The 14,071-nt window shown below is 47.3% G+C and overlaps 1 protein-coding gene across 1 annotated transcript in view; it reads left to right on the top strand.

Moving 5' to 3' along the window:
* The window catches only part of INSRR (insulin receptor related receptor), a 672,290-nt gene that overhangs the window by 454,358 nt on the left and 203,861 nt on the right, over nucleotides 1–14,071 (top strand). The window contains exon 10 of the mRNA XM_069604567.1: nucleotides 5,437–5,620. Within this exon, the coding sequence (XP_069460668.1) occupies nucleotides 5,437–5,620 (184 nt within the window). The remainder of the gene's footprint in view (nucleotides 1–5,436; nucleotides 5,621–14,071) is intronic.

The following is a 14,071-nucleotide window of genomic DNA, read 5'->3' as shown; positions in this document are numbered from 1 at the left end:
CCGGAGGACAGAGGGTGGCCAGGTGCACAGTGCCAAGAGAGAACAGATCATCAAGGGAGAGGGGGAGCGAAGGCAGAAGCAAAGAGGAAGGTCGTGAGGTGCTTCTGAAACCAGAGATGGTTCTCCTCAGGGGGATATTGGGCTCCTGTCTGTGCTGAGTTTGGGAAGCGACCAAGGATGAATTTCAACACCAGGTCGAGAACCATGTAGAGAAATATGTGATGCAGTCTGAGACAGCCAGTATGGTGCCAAAAAAGGTGTGCGTGATCGTGGGAGGATGGGGTGCAACTGACAATGTTGATGCATTGTTGAGAGCCACAAAAAAAAACGAATTTGAAGGCAGCTGGATCTGTCTAGTTTACTGAGACACAGGGTATTCATGAAGGTCCTAGCTGCAAGAAATGAAATCTTAATGGCCTGCGCATGCATTTCCTAATTGGTAAAAAGTGTCTGGGTGATGGTGAAAGGGTGTTGTTTTAAAGTAAAGATACTTCGAGGTTTCTGGCATCAGAGATGGAATTTGGACGTGAAATAAGGGAGAAAAGGGCAGTATGTCTTTCAAGGCATTTGGGAATTATTAGTGCATGACCTCCAGTTTTATCTGTACAGAGCACCTGCTAATTGGTGATTACCCCATAGTGAACACAAAAGAGCTTGTGACCTGCAAAACCAGGGCATGAATTGAAGTTGGAGAGTTGTTGATCAAATGTGGTGGGGTGGGGTGGGTTTTTGGATGTGTCAAGTACTTGTAGGTAGAGCTTTAGTGCAAATGTGTGCTTGTTGCAGAAGAGTGAGGGTTGGGGTGGATGAGGCATGTGGGTCGGAGATGTCCATATGTAGGGGGCATTTGGAAGAAATGTTTGCTGAGCACAAGCTTGGGATTAGGGGGAGGAGAATGAGGTGCAAACTTGATTTCCATATCCCTAGTACACAAGTGAGCACATAGCTTAATGTATTCTAAACTGCCTACTAGACCAACCTGTAAACCATTTCTGCTTGGGTCTGACTCTGAGGGGAGGGAATGAGGCTACAGAGGTAAATCAAAGATATTTATTCACACCTGGGAAAGAGCGCTTGTCCAATTAGTTAGCCGGAAACGCGGATGAAAACAATGAATAGCCCATTGTGTACAGCCCCCTAGGCCCTTCTCTGGGTGCTGCCATATTGAATGTTGGGAGTGTGACGAATCGAGGATATTCTCAAGCGGGAGCCCCCCTAGGGGTGGAGGCAAATGGGACCTCAGCAGGAGAGACTCACCCCCTCTTCACCTCCCACTTGGGGACAAGGACTCCCTAAGGAACACATCAACACAACCTCTTTAAATGGATATAGTTTGGTGAAGAAAATATCAATGTGCTGTTGACAAATGGAAGCTGTTCCTATTCCTTTACCTAGGTAATTTCTATTGACTGAGATGAATAGGAGGACTTCTGGAGATGGAAGCAATATGAGAGAGATTGGACTATGACACTGCAACGTGTAAGTCCCAAGGCTATGCAGTGTATGAAAGGGGAGGAGCCTGGAAGGAAGGAGACGAAACATGCAATTTACAGAAGGGCTTGCACGCCATCATGGTGGGAAAGCTGGTTGCTGGTTACCCTGTGAGAGTGAAAAGGAACCAAACCGAGGCGCACAGTGTCTCACACTGACGTGAGAAGTAGAACCAAAAGGGGACTTGCATTGTCTCACCAAAGAGAACGAATGAGAAGAGGAACAGTGGGGTGACGACAAGAAAGTTATGGTGGAGCTACAGTCCATTTAATTATGCAGATACCACAGCAAACTGAAGTGCACAGCATCTCACACCGACATGAGAAGGAGAACGAAAGGCGTGCAGCATGTCAGAAGCGAGGCAACAATCTCCAAAGCCAACCTGACTGAGCAAGGAAAAGCTGTGACGAATCAACTTCTGGGGCACCAGCGGCCCAGGGTTGAATGTCTGTTTCTAAACCATCACTCAGCCTCACACCGCTAGTACACCAGAAGGGATTCAAACAGATTGGAAACACAGGCAAATTATAAACCTCTGTGTCCAATTTTGGTAGCGTGGCTCGAACAGCAGGCATTATCTTTGAAAGGTCGTGGATCGTTGGTTGCAACACAGTGAAAATACAATTACCCAATGATAAAAGGGACTGTCCAGTTCAGGCTGCATAAAAAAATATCTACTTTATTATCACAACAGACAGTTCTAGCACACTACGAAATACAACCCACCCTGTAAAGGAATGCAGAGGATAGTTTCAAAGAAGGAAACGGGATGCACTCTGGATAATGATTAGATGGTAGTCAGTACGGTGAATAATCTGAACAGTTCAAGAATACTTGGTTTCACTACAAAGGGAGCAATGGGACTTTAAAATTTCTCAAGGTGCCTCCTTCAAGGGAAGGTCCAGGGGGACAGAAGCACAATGTACCATACGATGTAAGTGTTCTTGATGCTCGACAGGGTCGATTCAGATCCGGGGTGCTTTGCAGGCTTCTGTGACGGCGGGATTCAGCTGTGGGTATCGGGCGGCAAATTAGTCCGGTGAGCGAGGCTGGATGAAAAGTTACAGGCTGGCCTACACAGCGGCTCTGGGTCAGGAATCGTTGTCTCAGTGCTAGTTGGCAGTTCCGAAGCACTGGTCGAGACATCCGTCTTTAAGTGACTGTGACATACGGTCAGTGTTGCAGTCGGTAGCAGCTTGAGGAGCTTGACTGGCTCGAAAATGTCCTTTAAGGCGGAGGTCTGTAGATACTCGTTGAGGCACTTCTCCCAGCTTCTCAGTGGGTTCTTGTCATCCTTTAATATGGATGGACCAAAACTGAGGAGTTTTGCAGGCACTGCCTTGTCCTTGGTTTCGGGTTTAGAGAGACTGTGGCACTTCCAACCTAGGAAGCTTGTTGCAGAGCCTACTAGGGGATGCAGCGTGCTAGCTGGGTACCGGTTCTGGAGCTGTGGAGGGTTCTCTGGATTTGCAATCTCCCTCTGTTCCCTGGGAGATGTTTAGGGGAGGGATCTTGCTTCCCTCTTGGAGGTTCTGGCCTTCCTTCACAGCCGTAAGATGTAAGGCAGACTGTACCTTCAGCCAGGGTCCAATGAGGAGATCTGCCAAAAGAAAGGCTTGGCCCTCTTTTAAAGCCAAACGAACCACAGGGATTGGTGTAGGCTAAGTCTACCTTAATGAAGCAATCCAGGGTCCCCTCCAACAATCTCTTGTATGCATAAGGTCATAACCAGAATACTTTGCAACAGAAAAGGTAAAGGGGAGGGGTGAAAACATGTAATACCAAGTCCTCCCATCTTTCTGTGTGTTGTGGATCAAAGGGCCTTTCTGGTTAATGGATCGCTTTGTGGCTCCTTATTAAACCAGGTCTCCATTGAAGCTGCCGTGAAACTAGACTTTGTCTGTCAAACCACATACTCTTACCTTCTGAATAAAGTCCCCCTGCGGGGATGACTACTGTAAACACTCAGTCCCAGACATGACATGTCACTGTCCATTGATACGGAGTTCGGGAGCTGGTATAGGTTGACCCAGCTGCATATGAAAGGAGGTTGGGGTTTCCTGTCTCCTTTGCTAGCCTCTGTAGCCAGGCCCCATGTGGGCCTGTTTGAATTACTTTCTTATTAGTATGCAATGTGCTGCCACCAGATACAGGGCTCAACAAAAGGACAGGCGGATCCATGGAGGCTTTGATAGTTAATCAGGCTTGCAATGGCAAGGGAAAGGTTTTGACCCTCTCTTCTGTTGATGCATTGTGTATTCCTCATGTTATATCCCAACTAAATATGACAGGTGGACGGCACTGGTAGGCTGTGTCCACCCAGCGTGCACAGGGTCTATGCGTATGCCATGCGGTGAGCATAGGAAAATATGTGCGGATTATCCCCCCCACATTTTCGAGAGGTTGCTCTACCATCATTAAATTTAATTAAACATTTTTTTTAAAAGCCCTGACGAGCGCGGGTGCACCATGCGGATGGTCGAACTCCTCACAGAATTGCAGAAGAGAACTGAAACACCAGTGACGATTTCCCTACCAGTCACAGTTAACAGGGAATATAGGAGACTTGGGGGGTGGGGGGGAATGGTGGTGCTGCCTGAGAATGTTCCTAATCCTCCTAGTGTTGAAAAAAGAACTTTAATATTAAAAACCAGTTAAGTAAATTAGAAGCCTTATGGGAATGATCATACTCGTCCCAGTATAGAAAAAGGAATATGAATACTAAAAACCAGTGAAGCAAACAAGCAAACTCATGAGAAGATACATACTTGTCCCAGTGAATGGAACACTCCTACTTGTCCAAGTGAGATAAAAGAGAGTACTTTACGAATATCCAGAAGGGGCGAACTGGATACTCGGCTCAATCCAGAGAGACTAAGTACAGAAGGGAAGCCAAAACCCAGAGAAAGCAACACAGAAGAGAGTTGTGAATCCATAATAATTTCATCAGGGGAAAGAAGGGAAATCCCTACTGATAAACAAACTGATAAGAAAAACAACCAGGAAGTTGGTAACTAGAAGGGAAAACCACAAAGGAAACCCCAAGAATTTTCTGAATTAACTGTATGAACTGATAGAAAGTCACCAGAGACTGTTGGAGATTATCCGGTTGAATTGAAGTTTGGAAAGTAGTTAACATACCAGTAGAAGGGAGTCATTCTCCCGTCTTTAGTTATTAGGTTACTGATGGGGTCAGGAAAGGTTAGTTTGGACAGTGGACTGATTAATTTAGACTTTCACTGACGAGCACCTTAGTTCGTTCTGTTAGGTGCGGACGCCTTGTAGTATAGGGAAAGCTAGGCAGTATTCATTTTCTTAAATAAACCTAACAGTGAACGGTCTAATAAGAGTCTCTGTCCTCCGTCTGGCCCGTCACAGGAAGCAAAAAGGAGTCCATTCCTGTTAACTCCCCAGAAGTCCCTTTTCTATTTACGATGGTGGTGGTCCGGATTTAAAATTTAAAAAAATATATTAAATGGGGATTGGGCCTGCGCAGTACAGTCCTCTCGATTATAAATGAACTGGATTTAGCCTGGATGCAAATAGCATTCCCCGCACCCCCCTCCACCCCCCCCCCCTCCTGCGTAGGGGTGTACAGGGCTGTGAAACTATCTAGGTTCTGGCTCGCAGGCCATGTTCTGCAATTTACAAACTGGGCATGGCTTGCATTCCAGATCTTTAGCAATGCCACTTTTGCATACTGTGAATTCTGCAGATCTGTGAACCACTGGTCACTTCCGCATTTAATGTATGGCAACCATTGATGATGTGAACTGCTGGACATTCTGAAATGCACGCTCTTCTTGCTAGATCAGGATTTTATTTATATGCTAAGTATATGGGATTTTGGCGAGTAACATCACCAAGGACGTATAACTTGCTCTGCGCGTGGCCGGTCTGAGTGATCATTAATCTGCATGCTGTTGCCCTATCTCACTCTTACAGGCTTGAAGCTGCCCACCAGCAGTGCAGACACCAGGTTTGACAATGACGATGGAGGAAGTCACGATGAAGGTGAAGACAAATGCTGCCCGTGCCAGAAGACGGAAGGACAAATCCTGGAGGCATCCGAGGGAACCTTCCAGAAGAAATTTGAGAATTTCCTACGAAACGCCATTTTCATGCCAAAGTAATGAATATCCGCCTGCTTCTTAATTCCATGATGACCAGTGGTTGCTATCATTGTGTTTGTGGGTTCCTGTAGGTCTTGGAGATGGTGCTTGTAGTTTATGAAATATTGTTATGCATGTTTAAGGATTCTTTTATTCTCAGTGTCTTGGGTGTGCATGGTATCCTCCCTCCTAACCGCGTGTTGGTTCTGCAGTCTGCCTATATGATTTTGGCCCGCCTGTCTATTATTTGATTGAATTTTCTTCTAGCGTCTGTTCATTTGGTAATACAATAGATCTCCCAGCCCGTGATGCTCCGTGTGTCCTCCTCTACGAATTGTTGATTCTGTGACTGGCAAAATAATTCTAATAACAATCGCGCGCTGAGAGACCCTTTCACAGGTGATGTGGGTGGCAAAGTCTGAGGCATATTTTCTTCCCAAATGTACTATGAATCACCAATTTTGAAATATATTTTAGCTTAAAGATGATGCATCATATATTGGCCAAAGCTTAATGGCTACCCCTCTACCCGGGGAATTTGGGGTTTTGACAGTGTCACCCTGAAATGTTGCTACCAAATGTTCACTGTGGCATACATAATGCATTGTACCGTGTGCTGTGCAGGACGTTAAGCATGCTTGCATTTAAGAAGGAACCCAAAGACCCCCTATACTATTGAATGCATGGCAAGCAATATTCTGGGCGCGCGTTGCAGAGAGCTCTTCAGTCCCCTCATTCCTCCATCGCTTGGTCACCAGAAAAACATTTGCCCACAAACCTTCCACAGCTGCACTCTGGAAATACACGAATAACACTTTCTCAGAGGGACATTTTTTCCTCCAATGCAGTGGTTTGCAACCTTTGCCGCCCCTGGCCACCCCACCCGATATTTTGGACTACTTCATGGATGAGCCCTGAGCAGCATATTCTGTGAAAGAATAATCGGGCTTCTAGTCCAAAACTTCTGGAGCACTGCCATTTGTAATCCCCCTCGCCACCTCCACCAATACCACAGACCTATGTCATTTACGGAATGTAGCACTCCTTTGTCTCCAAATATTCGTATTCAGTTTTGCTCTATTCACTGGCACAGGGAGTAGAGCGTTTGAAAGTCGCCATTTTGTTTGCCCTATTGGAAAGCTCAATGTAATATATCTTGACTTAACATGTGCAACAGCCTCGAGATCTCCGGACCTAAAACCTCAAAGCTCTTCAGTCCTTGTCACCAGTGCGACAGTACTCACCCTTTATGGCTTGCTTAGAATAATGGCTGCTTGGCATGTGCCCCATGAGAATGCGCATTGCTTGTGGACAACCTGTGTACTATAACACGTGCCATATGTACTTTGTGTCCTCAGTACACTTTAGGGATGGGGGGGTCAGATGTTCACTATGTTCCCTCTTCACATATCTGAATGCCTCTGGTTCACTGCCTTCTGTTGCATTTGTACTCCAACTTAAACACATTCCATCTTCCCCTAGTCCACCATACTTTCTCAACGTCCCTTTTCTATTTCGGCTTTTCAATTATTATTCCCCCTAACTAACATGAGAGGGGGTTAGGATTCTAGTAAAGACAAGGAGGTGAGTATTGTGCATATTTCTTTGCTTCCGACAACCACAACAGCAAAGAAAAAAATACGTTTCAAACAAAAGGTTTGAATAACAGAACTTAAAACTAAGTTTAAAGACAGTGTATTGGAACTCGCCAATCCAACATGGACAGGTCATGCCCTGTAGATGACTAATGAGCAGAGACCCACCCCCATATAAGTCCATTACTCCAACTCCTCTTTCTACAGCGGTGTTGCATCAGACGCCCACTGCAAAGACCCAACGTCGTAATGCGGAGAAAGGATCCAAATAAAGCTCAAGGAACTTGAACCTCTTCGCAACTTGCAACTGCGACGGAATCCTCCTGAACAGATCTCACCCGAAGCTGTAAGAGCAACAGACAAGGGTGGGTGGGTGAATCAAGATAATACTTGCCTCCTTGTCTTTATCCTAACCCCCTCTCACGTTATTGAGAGGGATTAATCATTCTATTTCAAAACAGGAGGCTTCATATTATACAAGTTCAAAGCCCTTGCGTCACATTAAACGCAACATGATCAATACGCTTTTGATAAAATGTTTTGAATGTTGATTCTCATAACCAATCAGCTGCTTTCAAAATCTGTTATGAACTACCCCCCAGGAATCGGCTTTAGATGCCATAGCACCCCTAACAGAATGAGAACCAAAGGAGGACAGATCAATTCCCGCCTCCCGCATAACCCACTTAACCCATCTGGCTAAAGTGGCAGGGGACACCGGCCTATGGAGTTTCCTATAGGAGGTTAGCAGCTGAGAGGTATTAGGAGGTCTAAAAGCTTCTGTCTTCAACTCAAAACATTTTAAACACTGACTAACACATAACTTTGAATCCTCTGGAAAAGCTTGATAAGAAATAGAGGAAAGTAGACACTTAGTTCTTCTGGAAAACAGAAAGTGACCCCATGAGGGGTGAACATTTTATTGTCCACATCCAGTGCTCTGATATCAGAAACTCTCTTAAACAAGCCAGAACAGCATGGTTAACTTGGAAAACAGTTGTTTCAAAGACAAATCTTCATTAGAAAACCAAGAGCGGAACAGATCCAAAACTATTAACGTCCCACAAAACAGAATAACTAGCTTTAGGTGGAACTTTAATGTGAATGGATTTGATGGCCTTGCGCACCAAGACATGCCTACCCACTGGCTTACCTTTCACCAAAACATGTCCTGCTGAAATAGCAGACCTAAACCCATGTATAGTCCTGTAAGCTTTGTCCTCTATAAACAACTCCACCAGAAAATTAACCACCTCTACTAGAGGGGCAGAAAGGGGATTGAAGTGTTGAGCCCCACAACAGCTAACCCAGCCGTTCCATGCTGAAGAGTACCCCGACTTGGTAGGGGCCACCCAGGAGTCCCTGATGACGCAAATAGTCCTGCAAAAGTCCCTGGAAGCACCAGGAAAAGCTGACATTTTGCAAGCCATAAGGGAGAGGTGTCCCTAAAGGAACAGCTCGTGTGGGAGACCAGTCTGGTCCGACAGAAGCCTCGGTGGAGAGGAAGAAGATGAGTGTCCACCGCCAATTCCAGAAGGGCTGGGAACCACACCTGGGAATGCCAAAAGAAGGTCACTAAAATCAGTGTTGCGGCCTGCCTGCGCACCTGAACCAGGACCCTGGCTATCATGGCAAAGGGAGGGAAAGCATACGAAAGGGGTCCCGACAAATCCTGAAGGAAAGCATTGGTTGCTAGCGCACTGGTATCTGGTCTCCAACTGTAGAACCGGGGAACCTGGCAGTTGAGTCTCGAGGCAAACAGATCCACCTGAATCGGACCCCAAAGAGACAAGATCCTGGCAAACAGAGCCCTCTCTAACATCCAGTCGCTCCTGTCCTGGAGATGCCTGGAGTTCGTCTGCGGCAGAGTTGCTGATCCTTAGAAGATACTCCGCTTTCAGCACAATGTCCCGGTTTAGACAGAAATGCCACAATTCCCTTGCTAGGGCCTTGGGTCTGGTTTCCCCCTACATGATTGATGTACCAGACTGCTGACACATTGTCCATCTGAAGGACGACGGGACGACGCAGCAATTTCCCTGATCCTTGAGAAGACTCTTGACGGCAAAGGAGCCCACTAACCGCTCCAGACAGTTGATCTGCTTCTCTGAAACTGACCACTTTCTGCCCGTGGAAACCTGTCCTATCCTGGCCCCCCAACCCACTCTTCTGGCGTCTGACTCCAGAACGACATGCGGAGAGCGACCATAAATTGCCTTGTCATTCTAGGCATCTATGTTCCTGAGCCACCAATGGAGCTCCAACCTGGCTTCGGGGGACAGAACCACTAACTGCGAGTAAGACGCACTCTTGAGAAGATGTTTGGCCTTGAGGCGCTGCAGTGCTCTGTAATGGAGAGGAGCGGGAAGATGTCTTGGATGGAAGCTGACAACATCCCCACAACCCTGGCTAACTGCCTGAGGGAGACCCTCCGCTTCCTGGGGAGGAGACGGATTTCCTTATCTTGGAGAGCCTGCAGTCCAGAAGAAGGATGCAAAGCTTTTATAATCTAGATTGAAGCCCACAAATTGGATACATTGCATAAGTTTCAATATGGACTTCTCTACATTTATAACAAAACCCATTGGCTGTAGAACGGACAGGGTCAACTCCAGGTGAGTCTTAAGATTCTGTGAGCTCAGAGATAACAGAAGCATATCTTCTGAATACATTATTATCCAAATCCCTTTGAACCTGAGGTGAGCCATCACTGGCTTCATCAACTTGGTGAAGCACCAGGGGGCTGACGAAAGGCCAAACGGAAGGGTGGAAAGACGGGGACCACCATCTTGGCCATCCAATCTGCCGGGAGAAGGGTATCCCTGAGCACATGAATGACCTCCATTTTGAAGTAATGATAGACTACAAAGGAGTTTAGGGCCTGCAAGTTTATGACTGGGATCAGAAATATTGTACTGATAAACTGAGAGGCTGTGAAGGATTCTGGGACCACTGCTCCTTTGAAAATGAGGTCTCTGACCTCTGCATCTATCAAATCCTGCTTGACCTTGTCGAACACTAGGGGAAAATGAAGGGCAGGTTGACAAGGGGGAGAAAATAACTCTTTGAAACCCCCTCACCGTCTGCAACACCTAAGGGTCTGAGGTTAAAGTCTCACATTGCGGAAGAAATCTGGCCAGTCTGCACCCTAAACCTTTGTGGGAAGAAACCTTTAACACGGGTCGCATTACCTGGAGCTGCTTTCGATCTACCAGCAACCCTGCCGCTTGCCCTCTCCAATGGAAACTCCTTTGCGGGTAAAACTGAGCTTGTTCTCCCCAAGCAGAGGAAGATTTATGCGCACTTCTTGATGCTTATTGTCTTGGACAGGAAGAGCCCTGGGAGAAATGGTCAGAGGAGTAGGCTCTACCTCTTCCAGCCCTATCAAAAATCTTAGGGGCAAAGACTTTTTAAATATTGGCTTGAACCTTGTCTAAAGCTGTGAAAGTGTGAACATAAGCAGAGAGATCCTTAAGAAAAAAGTCAACAAATTGCCTTGGGCCGTAGGACCCACCTCCCTTTCTGACAACTTAGGATCAAGTCTCATGAGGAGGGACTTATGCCATTCTTTAGAGATGGAGGCATTGGCGTTGCTGAGCAGGCAAACTGATCTCTGGATCCAGCCCCGTAGGACTTGCACGTCAATAGGGACGTTAGAAAGGGCTGCCTCTTTTACCAGCTCAAACAACTGGGTCAGCGGAACCAAAACGTCCAACAACTTGTCCTTACAGCTTCTGCAGGACCCATCCACCCCATTATTGGGGTCCTTTCCTTTCTGAGACAAAAAGGATACCATGGACTTGTCAATTTCTGGAGTGAGGGCCACCTTATCTGGAACCACCAGCCTCTAGGGCACTCTGACCGTATCTTATTTCTGTCCTCTTTAGGCAAGGGGCGCCTGACCCAATGGTTCAAGAAGGAAGCTACTGCATCCGAGGGGTGCCATTCTGCCGACCTGGGTGCTAGATAACAGCTAGGATTGAAGAATGGAACCCTACTATCATCAAGAACAGGCCCTTTGAAAGAAAAGACGGGGTATAACTTTCTCTTGCCTTTTTGGAGGCGAGTGAGAGTTCTCCGAACTAACCATGGATGAAATGGGGACTGCGGGGGCACTACCAGGCAGCTGGGAGCTACTTGACCAAGAGGGAATAGACTGGAGCTGTTGGGATCCCTCTAATTTATGTTTTTGGCTCCTTCCCGGAAAGGAGATGTGGGTAGGGGAAGTGGACCGACTTAGTTGTCCTTGAACATGTTTGAACTTCGTAGTGCACTTACGGGGAGCTTGATTTGGTACAGCAGAAAAAACCTCCTGCGAAGGGTGAAAATCAGAGAATTTACTAGTAAGCCTATCAAAAGCTGAGGCTAACGTAGAATTGAGGTCTGACAAAGCAGTATCCAAAGACGACTATCAATTGGGCCACTGATGACTAGTAAGGAAGGGAAGGCTCTCCCATGGGTCTGTTAACAAACTTCTTCCCCCAACCTTTCACTTTTCTTGGAAGGCCTAACCTGAGTGCTGACATCCGCTGAAGAGGGACCTTCAGAACCTCAAAAGGACATGGCAGAACAAAAAACACAATGTAAAACAACTGTAGTGAAAATATATAGATAAAATAAATAAAATGTATAAATGAATTTATAAATAATTCAACAGGCAAGGATTGATGTAATTATCAACACTATTACCACTTGCCGTAGTACAGATATGCTGAGCAGGCAAATTGCACAGCTGCTCACCCTAGCAATGTGTGGCACGAAGCAGCACGAGAGAAGTATATCTTGCAATAATGGTCAGGCCAACCCTGACACCCGGCAGGCAATTAATAGGGCCACCGTGTGGGCAAGTGCCTATGTAATGAAATAGGATGAGGAGAGAAAAGGTGGGGGTGGACCACAACGTGGGTGGGTGCCTACGCAATAAAATATATGCTTATGAGAGAGAAAAACTGCTCGCGAGCTTTAGGCATGAAGCAGAGCTTCAGTGACAGGCCTGGAGCGCTCTGAGCGGGTAAAGCGGCAGAATTCACTGCACAAACAAAAGGAAAGCTTCTAAGGGCCCACGCGCTGGGCCTGAAGCTAAAGCTTCCGACAGGCCTGGAATTCGACCACATAATAAGCGGCGAACGTTCAAAACGCTAAACTATCAATATAAAGTAACGAACAGAAATTCCTGACTAAAGCAAGTTAGTCACTTATAAATCATAGAATTACACGTGCTACAAATTATATCTCCTTGACAAACCACTGTTAGCAACAAAGGCGCAACTAGGAGTGATTTTAGCTTGTGGCGTCAGCAGCAAAGAAAGAGGAGTTGGAGTAAAGGACTTATATGGGGAGGGTCTCTGCTCATTGGTCATCTACAGGGCATGACCTGTCCTCCATGTTGGACTGGGGAGTTCCCATACACTGTCTTTAAACTTTGTTTTAAGTTCTGTTATTCAAACTTTTTGTTTGTAAAGTTTTTTTTCTTTGCTGCTGTGGTTGTCAGAAGTAAAGAAATATGCATAATATGAAGCCTCCTGTCTTCACAGCTGGCCTTAAGGGGGTGAGCTTGGTGACCACCTGGGGCATAACGCCCCCCAGGGTGCCATTAGCCCTGGCACACCAGCTCGGGGGAGCCTTTCAAGGGCTCCCCCGAACTGGCGTTGTGGGAGAAGGCGCAGCAGGCGGCATTTTACTGTAAAATGTGCCCGCGGCGGCGGGTGCATTTAAATGTGCCCCTCTGCCGCAGGCACTTATGATAAGAAAAGGTGCCATTAGCCCACACCAGGCAAGCTGGGGGGAGTCTTTCAAGGGCTCCCCCAAGCTGGAGTTGGGGGCAGAAGGCGTGGCAGGCGCCTCATTGTCATTGAATGAACCCACAGTGGTGGCGGGCTCATTCAATGACAATGGGGTGCTAACGTGCCCTATTTAACCTCCCTCGCAGGAGCGAGGATGTTGGGGGGGGGGGGGGAATGGCTCATCCTGGCACCGCCCCCTTCCGCCCCGCCCCCTGCTAACCAGGAGCGAGAGGGGCCGCCAATTTGCCCAGGGCGCTGCTGCCCTTAAGGCCGGCCCTGCCTGTCTTGACATAGAATCCCGTGTGTTCCTCTCTTCCTGCACAGATAACTGTCTGGTTACGCCCGGTGGGGCACAGTATGTCAATTTCTCAGATAAGGTACCATTACAAGAAGACCACTGCGGCGGTAATCTGCGCAGCAGCATACATGTTTTAGAATTTAATATGGGTGCAGTTCCAGACGTCATGCTTGCATAGTGAACCGCTGCCGCTTTGCGAGCGTAGGCCGACGAACATCAGGACAGGAGCAGTTTTGTCAATATTAGTAACGGTCCGCCACCACCTGCCGGATGTTTGTCAGAGCGCCAGGTGCACCGGCTGCTCCCACCAACGTGCTGCACCTTTCCCGGTTGCTGCGCGCACCCTTGACTAAACACCCATTTCCCTCGGTTTCCTCCTGATGTCTGTTTAATGAGGGCGCCCCCATCTTCCCACGCGTGAACAACCAACGGCCCATCCGCTAATCGCCACTGGCTGGTGCTGCGCTGCTTTTTACTTTTTACTATTGGTTACTTCTCACGTGTGGTCTCAAGAGCACATTGACCCTAGTGGCCTCCCCTCGCACGAGACGAGAATCCTTGTTCTCCGCTTCAACAAATGCACCTTGCACACTTCCTCCCCTCTCCTGCCATCCCACCTTGTTAACCTTTACAGGAGCCATCACCCACCTCACAGTAAAGTCAAACATGTACCCCTAGGCAAACTGGGCTACTGTGGTATTCTCCCGATGGGGTCCCCCTCCCTTAACTTTCGCTGCCTCAAGAGAACGGACGTAACCTTGGCGTTCATATTCTGTCCAGGCTGGGTCACAG

Source organism: Ambystoma mexicanum, chromosome 1p (genome assembly GCF_040938575.1).
Source record: "Ambystoma mexicanum isolate Mex_15411 chromosome 1p, UKY_AmexF1_1, whole genome shotgun sequence".
NCBI classification, from domain to species: Eukaryota; Metazoa; Chordata; class Amphibia; order Caudata; family Ambystomatidae; genus Ambystoma; species Ambystoma mexicanum.
This window is presented reverse-complemented; position numbering and strand designations above follow the sequence as displayed.